This window comes from Carcharhinus amblyrhynchos, chromosome 1, assembly GCF_965287045.1.
Source record: "Carcharhinus amblyrhynchos chromosome 1, sCarAmb.v2.hapA, whole genome shotgun sequence".
Taxonomy (NCBI): domain Eukaryota; kingdom Metazoa; phylum Chordata; class Chondrichthyes; order Carcharhiniformes; family Carcharhinidae; genus Carcharhinus; species Carcharhinus amblyrhynchos.
Genome location: NC_137324.1, coordinates 8,307,567 through 8,330,104, shown reverse-complemented (window position 1 = coordinate 8,330,104; position 22,538 = coordinate 8,307,567). Strand labels below are relative to the sequence as shown.

Here is a 22,538-nt window from a genome sequence, read left to right as displayed (position 1 = left end):
AAAGTTATCTCCAATTGCAATGGGATCTTGATCAATGGGGCAGTGGGCTGACGAATGGCAGATGGAGTTTAATTTTGATAAATGTGAGGTGATGCATTTTGGTAGATTGAACCAGGGCAGGACTTACTCAGTTAATGGTAGGGCACTGGGGAGAGTTACAGAACAAAGAGATCTAGGGATACAGGTTCATAGCTTCTTGAAAGTGAAGTCACAGGTGGACAGTGTGGGGGCATTCGGCATGCAGAACATTGAATATCGGAGTTGGGACATCTTATTGAACTTATACAAGACATTGGTAAGGCCATACTTGGAGTACTTTGTGCAATTCTGGTCACCCTATTATAGAAAGGATATTGTTAAACTAGAAAGAGTGCAGAAAAGATCTACTGGATGTTACAGGGACTTGATGGTTTGTATTGTAAGGAGAGGCTAGAAAGGCTGGGACTTTTTTCTCCGAGCGTAGAAGGCTAAGGGAATTTTGCAGTGAGTAACTCACCTCCTGACTCCCCAAAGTCTGTCCAATAGCTACATGGCATAAGTCAGGAGTGTGATGGAATGCTCCCCATTTGCCTGGATGGGTGAAACTCCAACAACACTCAAGAAGTTTGACACCATCCAGGACAAAGCAACCCATTTGATTGGCACCATGTCCACAAACATGCACTCATTCCCTCACTCCAATGAAGTTGAGAGGAATCTTGTAGCGGTCTATAAAATAGTTCACAGATCAGCTAGATAGTCAATATTTTTTCCCAAATTAGGGGAATCTAAAATTAGAGGGCATAGATTTAAGTTAAGAGGGGAGAGATACAAAGGTTTCCAGAGGGGCAACTTTTTCAGAGGGTGGTAACTGTCTGGAACAAGCTGCCAGAGGTAGTAGTAGAGGCAGGTCCAATTTTGTCCTTTAAAAAACATTTAGACAGTTACATGGGTAAGATGAGTGTAGAGGGATACGGGCCAACTGCTGGCAATTAGGATCAGCTTAAGGGTTTAAAAAAAAGGCGGCATGGACAAGCTGGGCCGAAGGGCTCCTTTCCATGCTGCAAACCTCTATGACTCTATGCGCTGTGGCAGAGAACAGTTGCTGTATCTCTCTGGAGCTGAGAGCTGTCTCTCTCTAGAGCTGTAGCAGGTGCTCTTCTCCCGTTTGTGCCACTGTTTCCACCCCCCTCCCCCATCTCTTATACCCCTGATGACATGCCAACATCCCCACAATGGGATTGGTTCTCGGGTTACCAAAACATCAAATTTAAATCCAATAGGCTGCTGTTAACCAACTGCCTAATTTAAATTGATTGGGCAAAATTCAAAAACAGCCTGTTGTCTCGGCAATACTACTGTTTGGCCTTTGATAAAATGTTTCGGTCTGTGTACTGCGTGCACCTGCATCTATTTTTTCAAACTCTGAGTACAGAAGAAGCAGCACCTTTTAAAGGGACCACTCAGTGTTTTCCATTCTAGCATTTTACATTTTTTTTATAATTTTTACAGAAACCAAATTCTAATATTCCTCTCAACTTCATTGGAGTGAGGAAATGAGTGCATGTTTGTGGGATGTGGTGCCAATCAAATGGGCTGCTTTGTATTGGATGGTGTCAAACTTCTTGAGTGTTGTTGGAGTTTCACCCATCCAGGCAAATGGGGAGCATTCCATCACACTCCTGACTGATGCCATGTAGATATTGGACAGACTTTGGGGAGTCAGGAGGTGAGTTACTCACTGCAAAATTCCCAGCCTCTGACCTGCTCTTGCTCCCGGAATATTTACATGGTTTGTGCAGTTCCATTTCTGGTCAATGGTAGTTTGATTAATGTTACAAGTGAAGCTTACACTAACACCGCAATGAAGTTGCAGTGAAAATCCCCGAGTCGCCACACTCCCACGCTTGTTCGGGTACGCTGAGGGAGAACTTAGCATGGCCAATCCACCTAATCAGCACGTCTTTCGGTCTGTGAGAGGAAAACAGAACATCTGGAGGAAACCCACACAGACACTGGGAGAACGTGCAGACTCCGCTAGACAGTGACCCAAGCCAGGAATCGAACCCGGTCCCTGGCACTGTGAGGCAGCAGTGCTAATCACTGTGCCACCGTGCTACCCATAACTCCCGAGATGTAGATATATAAGCACCAGTTGAAATAGGTACTGAACATTGTTCACTGAATATGGACAAACATTCCAGGGTGATATTCCCTGTACTCATACGAAGGGAATGCTCCACTGTTGGAGGAACCATCTTTCGAATGAGATATTGAACTGTCTGCTCTCTCAGGTGGACATAAATGTTTCCCTATCACCACTGGAAGAGCAGCAGGGAATCCTCTCCAGTGTCCTGTACAATGTTGATCCCTCAGGGATTTTCACAGTAATTCCATTCCATGTTCATGGAAGCCTATTTGTGACATAATAAATAAACTTTAAACTTTAAACTTGAAGTGCTGGGCTCCCTACCATTGAGGATGGGGATACTTGTGGACCCTCCTTCTCCAGTGAGTTGTTTAATTGTCCACCACCAGTCATGACTGGATATGGCAGAGCTTGGATCTGATTGTTAGCTCGGCATTGCTTTTGCTGCTTGGCATGCAAATACAGCAAAGTTCTCGGGTGTAACGTTCTCATGAAATCTCTCAATTGGTGAAACCACGAGACTCATCTCCAAACTTCGTGGCTGGGGCTCAGCTCCTCCCTCTGCAATTAGATCCTAGACTCCCTAACCCACTGATCATAGTCAGTAAAGATAGGCAACAACACCTCCTCTATGATCATCCTCAACACTGGTGCTCCACAAAGCTGTGTCCTCAGCCCCCTGCTATATTCTTTATACACCTATGATTGTGCGGTCAAATTCCCCTCCAACTTGATTTTCATATCTGCTGATGACATCACTGTAGTGGGTCGGATCTCAAACAATGACGAGACAGCACAGGGATGAGATAGAGAACCTGGTGAGCTGGTGTGATGACAATAATCTCTCCTTCAATGTCAACAAAATGAAGGAGATTGTCATCGACTTCAGGAAGCATAAAAGAGAACATGCCCCTGTCTAATCAATGGGGACAAAGTAGAAAGAGTCGATAGCTTCAAGTTTTTAGGTGTCCAGATCATCAACAACCTGTCCTGGTCCCTCCATGCTGACAGTATAGTGAAGAAAGCCCACCAACGCCTCTACTTTCTCGGAACACTCAGGAAATTTGGCATGTCAGCTACGACTCTCACCAACTTTTACAGATGCACCATGGAAAGCATTCTTCCTCGTTGTATCTCAGCTTGGTATGGCTCCTGGTCTGCCCAAGACCACAAGAAACTACAAAGGGTTGTGAATGAAGCCTATTCATCACTCAAACCAGCCTCCCATTCACTGACACTGTCTACACTTCACTCTACCTCAGAAAAGCAGCCAGCATAATCAAGGACCCCATGCACCCCAGCCGTAGTCTCTTCCACCTTCTTCTGTTGGGAGGAAGATACAAATGTCTGAGGACACGTACCAGCCGACTCAAAAACAACATCTTCCCTGCTGCCATCAGGATTTTGAATGGACTCGCGCTAAGTTGATATTTCTCTACACCCTAGCTATGACTGTAACACTACTTTCTGCGCTCTCTCCTTTCCTTCTCTATGAACGATCTGCTTTATCTGTATAGCGTGCAAGAAACAATACTTTTCACTGTATGGCCTGGGTAAGATACTATTGGAGGGTTGGTGCAGACTCGATGGGCTGAACGGCCTCCTTCTGCATTGTAGGGATTCTATGATTTGATGGTAATTGTGTGATCTTGTAGATGGGACACACTGCTGCTACTATGCATTGTTGATGGAGGGAGTAAATGGGCCCAGATTCCCTCTTGAGAGGCATGTGACAAAAATAAATCAAATCAAAAAAATCACTAATAATGAACATGTTTTTCAAGGAGACATTTGTTCCATCAAATTGTGGTGCAGTACCTGTATAGGACAGATAGCGGAGCCTCTGAGTAATACAATGCTCTGGTAAAGATTCCAAAGTAAGAATTGAGATTGAGGGGATTGAGGGTTATGGGGAGAAAGCGGGAAAGTGGAACTGAGCAGCGACAGATCAGCCATGATCTTATTGAATGGCGGGGCAGGCTCGAAGGGCTAGATGGCCTACTCCTGCTCCTATTTCTTATGTTCTTATGTTCTTATGTAAGAAGTCTCACAACACCAGGTTGAAGTCCAACAGGTTTATTTGGTTGCACAAGCCACTAGCTTTCGGAGTACAACTCCTTCATCAAGTGAGTGGGATTTCAGTTCACAAACAGGGCATATAAAGACACAAACTCAATTTACAAAATAATGATTGGAATGTCAGTCTTTACAGATACCTGTATTTATTTTATGCCCTGTTTGTGAACTGAAATTCCACTCACCTGAGGAGCAGTGCTCTGAAAGCTAGTGGCTTGTGCTACCAAATAAACCTGTTGGACTTTAACCTGGTATTGTGAGACTTTTTACTGTGTTTACCCCCAACCAATGCTGGCATCTCCACATCAAAAATTTCAAATTTCGCTGCATTCCAGCTTGCAGAATAATAGTCGTTTGCCCAGAACAAAATGACTTGAGTGAGCATCGGCAAGAAGCCAATCCACGGTGTCGCCCTTGTACCAGGAAGATTCTTAGTGTCTGGATCCACACACTAACGTTCAGCACTGGCTCAAAACTACAGCGAAAGAAGAGAGAGGAAGAAAAATTGCAGATTAGGGCGGCACAGTGGTTAGCTCTCTTGCCTCACAGTGCCAGGGTCCCAGATTTAATTCCAACCTTGGGATCTGACTTTGCATGTTCTCCTTGTCCTGCACAGATTGCCTCCGGGTGCTCCAGTTTCCTCCCACAGTCCAAAGATGTGTGGGTTAGGTGGATTGGCCCTACTAAATTGTCCAGTACTGCCCCAAAATGTGGAGGTTAGAGCGATTAGCAGGGTGAATATGTGGAATTATAGGGAAAGGGCCTGGGTAAGATACTATTGGAGGGTTGGTGCAGACTCGATGGGCTGAACGGCCTCCTTCTGCATTGTAGGGATTCTATGATTTGATGGTAATTGTGTGATCTTGTAGATGGGACACACTACTGCTACTATGCATCATTGATGGAGGGAGTAAATGGGTCCAGATTCCATCTTGAGAGGCAACATCCTCCCTGTATACAGCCTATCAAGTCCCCTCAATGTCTTGCATATTTTTAAAGTTTTAAGTTATTTATCAGTGACAAAAGTAGGCTTACATTAACATGGCAATGAAGCTACTGTGAAAATCCTCTAGCTGCCACACTCCAGTCCCTGTTCAGGTACACTGAGGGAGAATTTTGCATGGCCGATGCACTTAATCTTTCAGACTGTGGGAGGAAACTGGAGCACCTGGAGGAAACCCAAGCAGACACAAGAGAGGACGTTAATCACATTTTAATTTGATGTGTTTTAAGTTTCCTTTGTACTTTTGTTTTTGTTCGGGCTGTTCCCCTTCCTTTGGGGGAGCTGCCCCTTTTAGTTTGTCCTAATTTAATTTGAGTTTGTCTGTTTGGTTTGACCTTAAAAGAGGACACAGGGAGAACGTGTAGACCCCACACAGACAGTGACCCCAGATGCGATTTGAACTTGGGTCCCTGGCACGGTGAGGCATCAGTACTAACCACTGTGCCATCCACAATAAGGTCTCCTACCATTCTTCTAAAGCTTGAATTTTATGAATTAAATTTTATTTTATTATTTATTGATTGAATTTAATTTCATTGCCGTCCACCTTTTATCGCCTTTCTAGGTGGCATGCTCAGCCACTTTGGGGAACATTTCCCGGAGTTAACTCAAAGGGATTGGGACCACAAAGGAGATGTTCTGAATCCGGCTGCAGTAACAGCCCTTGCCGCGTGGAGGCGCTCCACAGTGACCTGACAATGCGCAGGCGCCGCCGCCGCCAAACCGGAAATTCAGCCGCCAATTCGGACGGAAGGACTACAGCTCCCGGCAGGCCACGCGGCACGTCGCCCCACCCCCCCCCGCCCAGCCCCCCGGCGTCATCACGTAAAGGTAAAAGGGGCAAGATGGCGGCGGAGAGTTTGGAGACAGCGGCGGAGCACGAGCGGATCCTGCGGGAGATCGAGAGCACGGAGCCGGCCTGCATCGGGCCCACCCTGCGGTAAGAGAGAGAGCTGGGAGAGAGGCACAGCCTGGGGCCGGGCAGCGGGCACCGCACAGGGAGAGAGAGAGAGAGAGAGGGACCCTTCTCCAGAGCGGGGGGGCGGATCCCCCTAAACACAATCCCCCCCATCACACCCCCACTCCCCTCCCCCCCGTCCACTCCCCCTCCCCTCCCCTCCCTCCTCCCCCACCCCTCCCCACCCCCTCCCCCCTGTCCACTCCCCCTCCCCTCTCTCCACCCCCACCCCCCTCCCCACTCCACTCCCCCTCCCCCCTCTCCACTCCCCCTCCCCCTCTCCACTCCCCCTCCCCCCTCTCTCCACCCCCTCCCCTCTCTCCACCCCCTCCCCCACTCGCTCCCTACACCATCCAACTCCATCCCCACCACCCTTCTCCACCCCCCCCCCCCCCCTCTCCCTCCACCCCCCTTCCCATTCTGGTCCTCTCAGCCCTCCCCCCATCCGGTCTCCTCACCCAATCGTCTGGTCCCCTCACCCCCCCCCCCCCCTCTCCATCTGGCCCCCGCTGCCCCGTATGCTCCCCTCGTCTCTGGCCCCGTCCCTGTGCCCTCTCTCCTGTTCTTGAGGTCTTGCATTCTGGAGGGATGAATATGTTGTTTGAACATAGAACATAGAACATAGAACATTACAGCGCAGAACAGGCCCTTCGGCCCACGATGTTGCGCCGACCAGTTACAAAAACAATGACCCACTAGCCTATACCAATCCCTTTTCGTCCATAAACCTATCCAGAGATCTCTTAAACGCCCCCAAACTAGACGCATTTACAACTGCAGCAGGCAGGGCATTCCAATCCTTCACCACCCGCTGGGTAAAGAACCTACCCCTGACATCCGTCCTGTAGCTACCCCCCCTTAATTTAAAGCCATGCCCCCTCGTGCTAGCTTTCTCCATCCGAGGAAAAAGGCTATCACTATCCACCCTATCTAAACCTCTAATCATCTTATATGTTTCAATAAGATCCCCTCTTAGCCGCCTTCTTTCCAACGAAAACAACCCTAAATCCCTCAGTCTCTCCTCATAGGACCTCCCCACCATACCAGGCACCATCCTAGTAAACCTCCTCTGCACCCTCTCCAACGCCTCCACATCCTTCTTGTAATGCGGGGACCAGAACTGCACACAGTACTCCAAGTGCGGCCGCACTAGAGTAGTGTACAGTTGCAACATTACACTGCGACTCCTAAATTCAATCCCCCTACCAATAAACGCCAAGACACCGTACGCCTTCTTAACAACCTTTGTCCTAGTTTGGGACTAGGACAGCAGGTAACTTCCCTGGCCCTTTGGTGTCTTGCAATCTTTACGTTCATGAGAAAAGGTTTTTCCACACAGGATGACATCTGTCAATGTAGTGTTCTCTCAATACTCTACTGGTGTGTGCCCATTATGAGCTCAACACATGTCGGGCTCATGCCTAATCATTTGTTACCTGTAGAATGGTGTGTTTAATGCTCGGCTATTCTGGATGGCTTGGATGAACTCAATTCACATTTGGACCAGATTTACGTTGGAATAACTGGTTCATATTTTTTAATTCATTCGCTGGACATGGGTATAGCTGGCTAAGCCAGTATTTATTGCCCGTCCCCAGTTGCTCTTGAGACGGTGGTGGTGAGCTACTGCCTTGAATCGCTGCAGTCCGTGTACTTGTGGGTTGAATGAACAATAGCATTGAAGGGAACTCCAGCATTTTGACCCAGCCACTGTGAAGGAATGGCGATACATTTCCAAGTCAGGATGGTGAGTGGCTTCATAGCGAGGGGGATTGAATATAAAAGTAGGGAGGTCTTGCTGCAGCTGTATAGGGCATTGGTGAGGCCGCAGCTGGAGTACTGTGTGCAGTTTTGGGCGCCGCACCTGCGCAAGGATATTTTGGCCTTGGAGGGAGTGCAGAGGAGGTTTACTAGGCTGATACCGGAGTTGAGGGGGTTGAGCTATGAGGAGAGGCTGAATAAACTAGGCTTGTACTCGTTAGAGTTTAGAAGAATGAGGGGAGATCTCATTGAGACGTATAAGATGATGAATGGGATGGATAGGATAGAGGTGGAGAGACTCTTCCCGCTCAAAAAAGACAGTAGGACTAGGGGGCACAGCCTCAAGATAAAGGGGGGGCGGTTTAGAACGGAGTTGAGGAGGAACTTCTTCACTCAAAGGGTGGTGAATCTCTGGAATTCTCTGCCCGTTGAAGTGGTGGAGGCTGCCTCGCTAAATATTTTTAAGAAGCGGGTTGATGGGTTCTTGATAAGAGAGGGGATTAAGGGTTATGGGGAGAGGGCGGGAAAGTGGAACTGAGCCACGACAGATCAGCCATGATCTTATTGAATGGCGGGGCAGGCTCGAAGGGCCAGATGGCCTACTCCTGCTCCTATTTCTTATGTTCTTATGTTCTTATGAACTTGCAGGTGGTGGTATTCCAACGTATCTGCTGCCCTTGTCATTCTAGGTGGAAGTGGTCATGGATTTGGAAGGTGCTGACTAAAGATCTTTGGTGAATTGCTATTGTGCATTTTGTAGATAGTGCACTGCTGCTTTGAGCATCGGTAGTGGAGGGAGCATATGTTAGTTGTGGTGGATATGATGCCAATCAAGTGGGGGGGTGGGGGGGGAGGAGGAACCAGGACAAAGTGGGGGCGTGCTTTGTCCTGGATGTTAAGCTTCTTGAGTGTTGTTGGCATTGCACTCATCCACGCACGGTGGTTAGCACTGTTGCCTCACAGCACCTGGGACCTGGGTTCAATTCCTGGCTTGGGTCACTGATGGAAGAAAGCAGAAGAGAGTATGTCCAAGGTGCTTGGGGTTTTGATTAAGCTGACTACTTTTCCGAGGCAGCGGGATGTGTAGACAGTGTTATTGGCTGGGAGCTTGGTTTGAGTGATGGACTGGGCTGAACACCTAACAAAACTGAGCTCTCAGCCATTTCTACTTTGTCTTGTTGATGTCGATAGGGGCACGTCCTCCACAATGCTTCCTGAGGTCGATGACAATCTCCTTGACATTGAGGGAGAGATTATTGTCGTTGCACCAGTTCACCAGATTCTCTATCTCTTTCCTGTACTCTGTCTTGTCATTGTTTAAGATCTGACCCAATATGGTGGTATCATCAGCAAACTTGAATTGGAGGGGAATTTGGCCACAGTCGTAGGTGTTTAAGGAATATAGTCGGAGGCTCAGGTATTGAGGATTATTGCGGAGGACGTGTTATTGCTTGTCCTTTCTGATTATGGTCTGTGGATTATGAAGTTCAGGATCCGATCGCTGAGGGAGGAGCCAAGCCAAGGCCACGGAGTTTGGAGATGAGTTTTGCAGGAATAGTGGTGTTGAAGGCTGAGCTGTACTTAATAAATAAGAGTCTGATGTCAGTGTCTCTGTTGTCTAGGTGTTCCAGGGTTGAGTGCAGGGCCAGGGAAATGGCGTCTGCCGTGAACCTGTTGAGTTGGTAGGCAAACTGGAGTGGATTCAGGCATTCTGGGAGGTCAGAATTGATTTGTGCCATGACTAACCTGTTGAAGCATTTCATAATGATGGATGTCAGAGCCACCAGATGATTGAGGCACGCTGCCTAGCTTTTTTTTGGTATTTGGACGATGGTTGTCTTGAAGCAGATAGGGACCTCAGATTGTTGTAAGAAATGTGAAGGTGGGACTTTATGTCCACGAAGACTGTGTGGTGATCACTCTTACTGATACTGTCGTGGACGAATGCATCTGCAACTTGCAGATTGGTAAGGATGATGTCAGGTATGTTTTTCCCTCTTTTGGTTCCCTCACTACCTGCTGCAGACCCAGTCTAGCAGTTATGCCCTTTAAGACTCAACTAGCTTGATCAGTGATGCTGCTGCGGAGCCACTCTTGATGGTGGACATTGAAATCCCCCACCCAGATATGGTTTACGCCCTTGCCACCCTCATTGTGTCCTTCATCAGCCGAAGGAGGATGGTATGTGGTAACCAGTAAGAGGTTTCCTTGCCCAAGTTTAACCTGAAGCCATTAACTTCATAGGGTCTGGAGTCGATTTTGAGGACTCCCTTGGCAACTCCCCACTGACTGTATACCACTGTGCCACCACCTCTGCTGGCTCTGTTCTGCTGGTGGGACAGACCTATCCAGGCATGGTATCGGTGGTGTCTGGGATGTTATCTATAAGGTATGATTCCGTGAGAGTGACTGTGTCAGGCTGTTGCTTGACTAGTCTGTGAGATACTCCTCCCAATTTTGGCACTCGCCTCCAGATGTTAATAAGGCAGACTTTGCGGGGTCGACAGGGCTGTTTGTTTTGCTGTTGTCTTTTCCGGTGCCTAGATCGGATGCCAGGTGATTTGCCCAATTTCATTTCTTCGTTGAGATTTTGTAATGTTTGATACCAGTGAGCAACTTGCTGTGGCTCTGGAGTCACATGTAGGCCAGACTGGGAAGGATGGCAGATTTCCTTCCCTAAAGACCATTAAAGAACTAGATGGGTTTTTCTAACAGTCGACAATGGTTTCATGGCCATCAATAGATTCTTAATTCCAGATTTTTCTTACTGAATTCAAATTCCACCATTTGCCGTGGCAGGATTCGAACCTACATCCCCAGAACGTCAGCTGAGTTTCTGGATTAATAGTCTAGTGATTCATGGAGTAACAAAGAAGTAGATCATTTTGCCATCTAGCCTGTAAGAGCTCTTTTGCAACACAGAATTCACCCATTCTTTCCCCATATCCCTGCAGTTATTTGTCCTTCAGCTATTTATTGGGCAGCACGGTAGCACAGTGGTTAGCACTGCTGCTTTACAGCTCCAGGGACCTGGGTTTGATTCCCGGCTTAGGTCACTGTCTGTATGGAGTTTACACGTTCTCTTTGTGTCTGCGTGGGTTTTCTCCAGGTGCTCTGGTTTCCTCCCACAGTCCAAAGATGTGTGGGTTAGGTTGATTGGCCAAGCTAAGTTTGCCGCTTTGTATCCTGAGGTGCGTAAGTTGGAGGGATTAGTAGGTAAATGTGTGGGGATATAGGGGTAGGGCCTGGATGGGATTGTGGTCGGTGCAGAATCATTGGACCAGATGGCCTCTTTCTGCCCTATAGGGTTGCTATGATTCTATGATCCAATTCCCCTTTTATTTAATCTATATCCGCTGCCCGATCAGGCAGTGCATTTCCAATCCTAACCTGCTGTTGCATGAGAATGTTTTTACCTTGTGTCTTTGTGTCTTATAAAAAAAAAGAACACTAAGGATGCTGGAAATCTGAAATACAAAGGAAAGTGCTGGAGATACTCCACAGGTCTGGCAGCAACTGTGGAGAGAAACAGAGTTAACATGTCAGGTATTTAACTTTTATCAGAACTGAAGAATAGGGAATTGCATTTTTATCTTTACAGTCTTTTGCCTTCTTGATTCTTTTACCATTCACTTTAAATCCCTGCCCTCCATTTATTGACCTTTGTGAGCATGCTGGGCTGCTTTCTGATGGTGTGGTCCAGCAACACTGCTTGCTTTCCCTGCAGATGCTCAAACCTTATTTCAAGTCTTGCTATCATGTACTTAACTGCGAAGTACTGTGCACCAGTGTGATATAGCTCCTCCCATGCCAGTCTTGTAAATATGATGTGGAGATGGGGAAGTACTGGATGACGAAGGGTACTCTGTCCAATGTGTCCCGTGTTTGTCTTCTGAGGAGGTCAATGCGGTTTTTTGCTTTGGTGTGTGGAGCGAAGAAGCTACGACACCATCTCCGGAGTCTTCAACATGTCATTGATGAAGACGAACATCTCGCCAAGGCCATCTCCACTCCCCTGCTTCTTGCCTTTAAACAACCGCACAACCTCAAACAGACCATTGTCTGCAGCAAACTATCCAGCCTTCAGGAGAACAGCGACCATGACACCACACAACCCTGCCACAGCAACTTCTGCAAGATATGCCAGATCGTTGACATGGATGCCATCACCTCACGTGAAAACATCATCCCCCAAGTACACGGTACATACTCTTGCAACTCGGCCAACATTGTCTATCTGATATGCTGCAGGAAAGGATGTCCCAAGGCATGGTACATTGGGGGGGACCATGCAGATGCTACGACAACGGATGAACGAACACCGCTCGACAATCATCAGGCAGGACTGTTCTTTTCCTGTTGGCGAACACTTCAGCTGTCACAGGTATTCAGCCTCTGATCTTCAGGTAAATGTTCTCCAAGGCAGCCTTCATGACACATGACAGCGCAGAGTCGCTGAGCAGAGACTGATAGCCAAGTTCTGCACACGTGAGGATGGCCTCAACCGGGATCTTGGGTTCATGTCACACTATTTGAAACTCCCATGACTTGCCTGGGCTTGCAACATCTCACTCACTGTCCATTCTGGAGACAATACACACCTGTTTAACCTATGCTTAATGCTATCTCCACTCACATTGTCTGCACCTTTAAGACTTGATTAACTATAAAGACTCACATTCTAATCAGTATTCTGTAAACTGAGTGTGTGCCTTTATATGCCCTGTTTGTGATCAGAACTCCCCACTCACCTGACGAAGGAGCAGCGCTCCGAAAGCTAGTGGTGTTTGCTACCAAATAAACCTGTTGGACTTTAACCTGGTGTTGTGAGACTTCTTACAGTCTTGTAAATACCCAGCTCAACAGAGCAATGTGTATCATCTCGGATACTCCCTCGATCAACTCAGTTCCCTGGCTCCCAGTCCTGAGCAACATCCTTCCCCCTGGTAAGGAGGGAGATTGTAATAAGAAAGCTCATGGAGAAGGTTTGCATCAATCCAAACCGGCCACTACACAAGGACCTTGCTGGTCCACCTGCTGCTCTCCTCCCATCCTGTCCACCTGGCTTCAACCTGCCATGGTAACATTGGACACTCCTCACCTGGTTCATTACCGGCCAAGATTTTTGTGTAATGAGCCTGGGCTGCAGCTGTGGTGCACCCCAATCGATGACTTACACCATTGAAGACTATCTATTAACAAGGAAGGCTGTCACTGTGGAAATTATTGCCTGGCCTGATGATTACTACTCGTGCTGAAAAAATAAAGGACTGCCACATGAAATCATTCTGTTATTTGCTTGGACGATTCCACACCGTACATGTACATTTCTGAAGTCCCCACCCATTTTCTGTGAAATATGATTTTTTTTTTAATGGCAGCAGCAGGATTTATTGAGATCTGAAGCTAATGCTCATTGCAGTATGAAATAGCAACAAGTAGGCACTCTCAATCTCTCTCATTCAAACTTGCATTTAACACACGTGCCCAAACACATGTAAGATCAGTTACTGCACTGATCTGATTTTCTCACATTATTACAAAACCAGCCTGACCTCAACTTATCTGCTAAAACTCTTACCCGTGCATTTGTTACCTATGCGTTCATCTATGGCAATGCTCTCCCACTTTGTAGCCTCTGTAAACTTCAGCTAATCCAAAACTCTACTGCCCTATCCTAGTGCACACCAAGTCCCCTTCACCCATCACCTTGTGCTTGTTGATCATATTGGCCCCCAGTTCTCACCCTTGATTTCAAAGCATTCTGTGGTCATGCCCCTCCCTGTCACTATAATCTCCTCCAAACCCACAACCCTCCAAAATCTCTGTCATCCATTTCTGGCCTCTTGTGCAACTGATTTTCATTGCTCCACCTTTGGCATTACGCTTTCAGCTGCTCAGACCCCAAGATCTGGAGCCTGTTCTCTCTCTCATAAATTTGTCTCCTCTTTTAAGGTTTTTCTTAAAGTCTACCTCTCTGACCAAACTGTGTGTCACCTGTTATAGTCTCTCCTTATTGACTTGATCCAATTTTGTTTGGTGAAATTCTTCAGGATGTTCCTGATTTTTACGATTTAAATGCAAGTTTCAAATTAAATTCCTGTCTTTAAGCATTCTGTCAATGGCCAATTTTGTTTGCCTTGGAGGTAGTCATGTCACCTGCATCTACTGCGGAGAGCTAACGGCAGAAAAAAGTTTGGTCTAATTTGCCTAGATTTAGCTGAAGTATGTAAAGGGAGTCATGACTACTGTCTGCAACCTGGTAAGAATTAGCATTGATGGGGAAGGGGGTACTCCTTACCCACTAGCATTTGTTTTTGCTGGGTGAATGGGCACAAGAGGCTGTGTAACTTGCATGCAGCCCTGTGCTCAAGTGATCTGAGATGTAGAGAATGAACTCTGCTTGTTACTCACATCTTCCAAATACCACACCCTGAGAGAGCAGATGTTCTTGACAGCATTGTGGAGAAGTTCCAGTTATACAGCAACATTTCACAAAACGTCACATTGCAGTTTCTCAAAGCTGAAAGTACTTGTATATGCTTTGTAAACTATTCATAGAGTCATAGAGATTTACAGCATGGAAACAAGCCCTTTGGCCCTACTTGTCCATGCTGCCCTTTTTTTTTAAACCCCTAAGTGATTCCCAATTGCCTGCATTTGGCCCATATCCCTCTACTCCCATCGTACCCATTAACTATCTAAATGCTTTTTAAAAGATAAAATTGTACCTGCCTCTACTACTACCTCTGGTGGCTTGTTCCAGACACTCGCCACCCTTTGTGTGAAAAAAATTGCCCCTCTGGACACTTTTGTATCTCTCCCCTCTCACCTTAAACCTATGCCCTCTAGTTTTAGACTCCCCTACTTTTGGGAAAAGATATTGACGATCTAGCTAAGCTATGCCTCTCATTATTTGATAGACCTCTATCAAATCACCCCTTAGCCTCCTATACTCCAGAGAAAAAAGTCCCAGTCCATCCAGCCTCCTCTTATAACTCAATCCACAAGTCCCGGTAGCATCCTAGTAAATCTTTTCTGCAGTCTTTCTAGTTTAATAAGATCCTTTCTATAATTCCGGATACTCATATTGCAAATCCTGCTTTTTTGAATTAGTTCAATTGTGTATTTGCAGTTTTTCTTTTTGAATGTATGCTAAGATGAAATATTTTCTTCTATATTTCCATTATGAATTCTGATCTTATGATAGAACTATATAACCTGCAATTCCACTGTCCTGACAGTGCTGCCGCTGCAGTGGGAAAGGGGTGGGATTAGTGTGACAAGCTTACCATTGGCAGTTACCTCTGTGGTGATGAATGCTGCATGCACATTGATGAGAAGAGCGTATATGTTGCAGGTTCGAGGTCTTTGAGCAATCTTTGAGGTCGTTTTCAACTGGCTGGGACATAATCTAGTGCTAAAGATCCATCTGCTAATTGTGGAACCCACCCATCCAATTACATTCCAGGTGGTACAGTTGAAAGTTTCCCAGTTATATAACTCAAAAGTTTCTTTCGTTCTCCATGCACATGTGCAGACGAATGTAATGAAGACGCCTCCCTTCCCAGTGTCCTTGCTAAAAGCTGTTGTGCCCCAAGGCCAACTGATTGTCCATCTAACAAAATCTGGTGTCTTCAGTGGATGGGGGGAAGATTATTTAAAATAAATTGAACAGAAAGCAAAATTTGGATCTTTGCAGGATTGGACTGGGTTGTACCATGTGGTTTCATCAGAGGCCAGTTCAAGCTTGCGAAGAACCAGTCTGGACTGGCCTCTGAAAGACCTACAGCAAGTACACGTAGAAATAGAGAAACTAAAAGCTGGAGTAGGCCATTCGGCCCTTCGAGTCTGGTGCACCATTCATTTTGACCATCGCACTGATGCCCATTAAAGTTTTTCAGCCAGTGTTGGGACCTAATGTCAATCTTGAGCAAAGCAGAATTCAAGCGTGGAAGAGGTGGCCTGGTGCCACTTTGCTCTGGAATGCACTCAGACTTTTGCTTCTGGGTCTTGAAGATTTCATGGCTTTAGTCAGAAGCAAGCCCAATTTGCAGCAATGCTACAGCTTGGTTGAAGTAAGGATATGTCTTGCTTGACCTAGTAACGAATAAGCCAACAAAAATAATAACAAACTCTACGTTGTTGCGAGCCTGAAATGAAGCAGCTTGTGAAAACGTATTCTTCCAGTTTTGTGAACGCAGCTGAAAGGGGTGGCACACATTGAAGAGCGGCGACACCTTGGCTGAGTGCCAACTGCATTAATTTAATGAATAAATTACACCACTTGCTTTAGGAATGCTCGACAGCAGTGCTGCACTCTCAGGCTTTTATGCTTTAATTTCAGTGGCACACTTTCAAGTCTCAACAGATAATTGTGGCCCTGCCTTTGCCAAAAGCCTATTATTACTGCTGTGTGAGAGCTAATGCTTGTTTTGCCTTGTTTGTATTAATCTAGATTAAAAACAGCTAACTAGTATCTCATTTTCAAATACAACCAGAAAATGCTGCATATATCAGAAGGTAAAGCAATATCTGTGGAGAAAGAAACAGATGTTTCGGGCTGAACATCAGGGTCAACATCAGTTTGAAAAATTAACACCATCGATTCACAGTCCGACCTGTTTTAAGTTTATTTATTAGTGTATTCCAGATTTCAATCATTTATACTTTGTGTTGTAACGTTCCAGGTCAATCATCTTACGTCAGAACCAATTTAACTTCGATGTGTAGACTCAGGTTTACAGCATGGAAACAGGCCCTTCGGCCCAACTTGTCCATGCCACCCTTCCTTTTTAAACTCATAAATAAATTCTAATTGCCCACATTTGGCCTACATCCCTCTATACCCATCTTACCCATATAACTGTCTAAATGCTTTTTAAAAGACACAATTGTACCTGCTCTGACTATCTCTGGCAGCTTATTCCACCCCCTGTGAAAAAATTGTCCCTCTGAACCCTTTTGTGTCCCTGCGCCTCGCCTTAAACCTATGCCCCCTAGTTTTAGACTCCCTTGCCTTTGGGAAAAGATATTGACTATCTAGCTGATCTATGCCCTCATTTTATGAACCTCTAAGATAACCCCTCAGCCTCCTACGCTCCAGAGGAAAAAGTCCCAGCCTCTCCTCATAACTCAAACCACCAAGTCCCGGTTACGTTCTAGTAAATCTCTTCTGCACTCTTTCTAGTTTAATAATGTCCTTTCTATAATAGGGTGACCAGAACTGTAAATTAGGGCAGGGTTGACTGGGGGAGTGGTGTCTGATAGGTTGGAAAGCAGTAGAGATTAAATAACAAAAGGGATGATGGTCCAAAGCAAAATAAGTTATTAATGGGACAAGGAAAATTAGAAACAAGAAGCAGGAGCAGACCATTTGTCCCTTCGAGCTTGCTCTGCCATTCATTTTGATCATTGCTGATCATCGAATTCAATATCCTGATCCCCTTTTCCTCCCATATTCCTTTAGCTCCAAGAATTGAAATCAGACAACATTTTGGCCGGAACTACATTCTGTGCTAGTGAATTCCACACATTCAGCATTTAGCACATTCAGTGTGAAAAAATTTCTCCTCACCTCAGTTCTAAAAGGTTTACCCCTTCAAACTATGACCCCTCGTTCTGGACTCCCCCACCATTGGGAACATTCTTTTTGAATCTACCTTGTTAGAATTTTATAAGTTGATGTGAGATCCCCCCTCACTCTTCTAAACTCCAGTCAATATAATCCTAACCGACTTAATCTAGCCTCATGTGATAGACCTGCCATCCCAGGAATCAACCTGGTAAACCTTTGCTGTACTCCCTGTATAGCAAGGACATCCTTCCTCAGATAAGGACACCAAAACTGCACACAATATTCCAGATGTGGCCTCAGCAATGCACTATGCAATGGCAGCAAAACATCCTTATCCCTGAAGGCCAACATACCACATTTCTTCTTTATTGCCTGCTGTACTTGCGTGCTTAGTTTCAGAGACTGACACAGGAGGACGCCAAGATCTTACTGAGTATCCAACTCTCTCAATTTACACACATTCAAGTAATAATCTGTCTTGCTATTATTACTACCAAAGTTGATAACCTCACATTTATCCACATTATACTGCATCTGCCATGCAGATACCCCCACACGCAGCCTGTACAAATCAAACTGAAGCATCTCTGCATCCTCCTCATAGCTCACCCTCCCATCCAACTTTGAATCATCATTTGGAGATGATGCATTCAATTTCCTCTTGCAAATCATTAATATATAATGTGAACAGTTGGGGTCTGAGCACAGATGGACCAAGGGAAGGTATAAAAATAGGAATCACAGATTCATCACCAATACCTGTCCAAAGAAAAGAGGCAGGAGGTTATAACCCGAAATAGTTGAACTTGGCGCTAATTCCGGAAGGTTGCAAAGTACTCAGTCGGTGGCTGAGATGCTGTCCTTTGAGCTTATGTTGAGCCTCACTGGTGCACTATTACAAGCCAAGGGCGAAGGGTCAGAGTGGGAGTGATGTGGAGAATTAAAATGACAAGCGACAGAAAACTGGATTTTGTGTGGGTGTTCTGCAAAGTTGTCATCCAGTCTGCAATTAGTTCCCCCCCAGTGTAAAGGAACTTGCATGGGAGGTGGGTGATGCTGGCTGGACTAGCATTTATTGTCCACCCTTGAGGACATCCCTGATCTTTCTCTACACCCTATCTATGACTGTAACTCTGCAACCTCCTTTCTTCTCCCCTTTGAATAGTACGTTTTGTCTGTGTAATGCACAAGAAACAATACTTTTCACTGTATCTCAATACATGTGACAATAATAAATCAAATCGCGGACTGCCCAGTGGCACAATGGTTAGCACTGCTACCTCACAGAGCCGCGGGACTTGGGTTTGATTCCTGCCTTGGGTCACTGTCTGTGTGAAGTTTGCATGTTCTCCCCATGTCTGCGTGGGTTTCCTCTGGTTGCTCCAGTTTCCTCCCATAGTCTGAAAGACGTGCTGATTAGGTGCATTGACCCAAACAAATGTTGGAGTGTGGTGACTAGGAGAGTTTCACAGTAACTTCGTTGAAGTGTTAATATAAGCCTTACTTGTGACTAATAAACTAACTCTAACTTTAAATCAAAACATTTAAAAGTCAACCACATTGCTGACCTCCAGTCTGAAAACACTCCTTGAGCTCTCCATTCTTCCAGCTCTGGCTTTGTGTGTTCGTTTCTCTTTGTCTCATTATTGGTATTGATCACTTTGATCACCATGGCCTTGTCTAGGATTCCCCACTGAAGTCCCTCGACCTCCCCTTCCTCCTTTCAGACTGTCCTTAAAACCCAGTGAATGGTTAAGATTTGGAATGCAGTGCCTGATTGTGTGATGGAGGCAGGTTCAATGAAATTGATAGAAGTCTACAAGATTGAGAGGCATGGACAGAGTGGATAGTCAGAAGCTTTTCCCAGGGTGGAAGAGTCAGTTAGTTACTCAGGGGCACAGGTTTAAGGTGTGAGGGGCAAGGTTTAAAGGAGATGTACGAGGCAGATTTTTTGCACAGAGGGTGGTGAGTGCCTGGAACTTGTTGCCAGGGAATAGTGGAAGTGGATATGATAGCGACTTTTAAGGGGCATTTTGGCAAATACACAAATAGCATGGGAATAGAGGGATAGGGTCCCAAGAAGGATAGAGGGTTTGAGTTCAGTCGGGCAGCATGGTTGGTGGAGGCTTGGAGGACTGAAGGGTCTGTTCCTCCGCTGTGATTTTCTTTGTTCGTTCTTGGTTAATTGACAAAGGAAGCAAAAGTGACATGACCATACAGTGAGTGATTAAGGTTTGGAACGCAGTGCCTGTATGTGTGATGGCGACAGGTTCAATGAAATTGTTCAAAAGGAAATTAGTTGAAAAAGGAAGAATGTACAGGGTTTGAATTTGATTCATTATTGTAATGTATTAGTATCCAGTGAAAAGTATTGTTTCTTATGGAATGTACAGGCAAAACTTACCTTACAAAGGGAAGGAAATGAGAGGGTGCAGAATGTGGTGTTATAGTCATAGCTAGCACGTAGAGAAAGATCAACTTAATGCGAGGTAGGTCCATTCAAAAGTAGGATGGCAGCAGGGACGAAGCTGTTCTTGAGTCAGTGGGTACATGGTCTCAAACTTTTGTATCTTTTTCCCGAAGGTAGAAGAGAATGTCCGGGGTGTGTGAGGTCCTTGTTAATGCTGGCTGCTTTTCCAAGGGAGTGGTCACTTTGATCACCTTGGCCTTGTCGAGGATTCCCCACTGAAGTCCCTCGACCTCCCCTTCCTTCTTTCAAATTGTCCTTAAAACGCAGTGAGTGGTTAAGATTTGGAATGGAGTGCCTGAGTATGTGGTGGAGGCAGGTTCAATGAAATTGATAGAAGCCTACAAGGTTGAGAAGCATGGACAGAGTGGATAGTCAGAAGCTTTTCCCAGGGTGGAACAGTCAATTACTCGGGGCACAGGTTTAAGGTGCGAGGGGCATCTCATCTCAAACCAGCCTCTCATCTACTGACTCTATCTACACATGGGCATCACTCCCTTTATAGTTTCTTACAATCTTGGACAGAGCAGGAACCATACCAAGCTGTGATACAATCAGAAAGAGTGCTTTCTATGGTGCCTCTATAGCAGTTGTGAGAGTTGTAGCTGACGTGCCAAATTTCCTCAGTCTCATGAGAAAGTAGAGTTAAGTTATGGGGCGAAGGCAGGGGAATGGCATATGGTGAATTGATCATTTGGAGAACTGTTGTAGACATGATCGGCTGAATGACCTCTTATGTTGTTACAGTTTTGTGATAAATTGCATAGCTTATTTTTCTGGGTGCATGTTTCCTGATTCATTTCATAAGCTAAGTACATAATCTACAGCTGAGTGGGCCCTGTGGCAGCCTGCCAACTAAACTTGAGACAAGTGTGTACAGTGGTGTTGATGCATGCTTTGTAAACTGGGTGTGTGGTGATATAACCCTGAGCTTGTAGTCTTTGTCTCAAGTTAATTCTGAACTTTACTGGTGCTCTTGTTTGATAATTAACACCCACTTATCGTGTTCAAAAAGGCTGACAAATCCGACTGTAGTATGACAGAAACAGAATCACAGAATACTTCAGTGCAGAAGAAGCTCTTCGGCCCATTGAGTCTGCTCTGACCTTCCCACCTTACCCCACTTGCCAGCACTTGGCCCAGAGCCCTGAATATTATGGCATGCCAAGTACTCATCTAGATAATTTTTAAATGATGTGAGGCAGCTCTCCTGTACCACCCTTCCAGGCAGTGAATTCCAGACAGTCACCACCCATTGGGTAAAAGTTTTTCCTCAAATCCTCCCTAAACCTCCCACCCCTCACTTTTAACCGATGTTGCCTCGTAACTGAGCCTTCGACGAAGGAAAACAGCTGCCCGTTATCCATGCCCCTCATAATCTTGAACATCTCAATCAGGTCACTCTTCAGTCTTCTCTGCTCCAGAGAAAATAATCCAATCCTATCCAACCTTTCTTATAAGAACATGAGAACATAAGAAATAGGAGCAGGAGTAGGCCATCTAGCCCTTTGAGCCTGCCCCGCCATTCAATAAGATCATGGCTGATCTGTCGTGGCTCAGTTCCACTTTCCGGCCCTCTCCCCATAACCCTTAATCTCCTCTCTTATCAAAAACCCATCAACCCGCTTCTTGAAAATATTTAGCGAGGCAGCCTCCACCACTTCAACGGGCAGAGAATTCCAGAGATTCACCACCCTTTGAGTGAAGAAGTTCCTCCTCAACTCCGTTCTAAACCGCCTCCCCTTTATCTTGAGGCTGTGCCCCCTAGTCCTACTGTCTTTTTTGAGTGGGAAGAGTCTCTCCACCTCTATCCTATCCATCCCATTCATCATCTTATACGTCTCAATGAGATCTCCCCTCATTCTTCTAAACTCTAACGAGTACAAGCCTAGTTTATTCAGCCTCTCCTCATAGCTCAACCCCCTCAACTCTGGTATCAGCCTAGTAAACCTCCTCTGCACTCCCTCCAAGGCCAAAATATCCTTGCCTAAGTACGGCAACCAAAATTACACACAGTACTCCAGCTGTGGCCTCACCAATGCCCTATACAGCCGCAGCAAGACCTCCCTACTTTTATATTCAATCCCCCTCGCTATGAAAATATACAGAAGTCTGAGATCCCGTACCAACCAACTCAAGAACAGCATTTTCCCTGCTGCCGTCAGACTCTTGAATGGACCTACTTTATATTAAGTTGGTCTTTCTCTACATCCTACCTATGACTGTAACATTATTTTCTGCACCCTCTCCTCCCCTGTGTACTCTATGAACAGTGTGTCTTGTTTGTGTAGCATGTAAGAAACAATATTTTCACTGTGTACCAATAAATGTGACAGAAATCAAATCAAAAGTCCTGTTTGCTATGTTAAAGGGAGATGTGATTGCATTGGAGCGGGTGCAGAGGAGATTCACCAGGATGATGCTTGGGATGGAACATATAAGTTATGAAGAGAGGTTGGATAGACTTGGTTGTGTTTGTTGGAGCAGAGGAAACTGAGGGGTGACCTGATTGAGGCATACAAGATTGAGGGACATTTGGAAGGGAAAACAAAAGAACAGTATTATTTA

At 45.7% G+C, this 22,538-nt stretch overlaps 1 protein-coding gene across 1 annotated transcript in view; it reads left to right on the top strand.

The window, feature by feature from the left end:
- The first annotated feature begins 6,046 nt into the window (after positions 1 to 6,046).
- The window catches only part of LOC145344932 (exocyst complex component 6B), a 595,965-nt gene continuing 579,473 nt past the window's right edge, over positions 6,047 to 22,538 (top strand). The window contains exon 1 of the mRNA XM_080192414.1: positions 6,047 to 6,147. Within this exon, the coding sequence (XP_080048540.1) occupies positions 6,053 to 6,147 (95 nt within the window). The 5' untranslated portion in view covers positions 6,047 to 6,052. The remainder of the gene's footprint in view (positions 6,148 to 22,538) is intronic.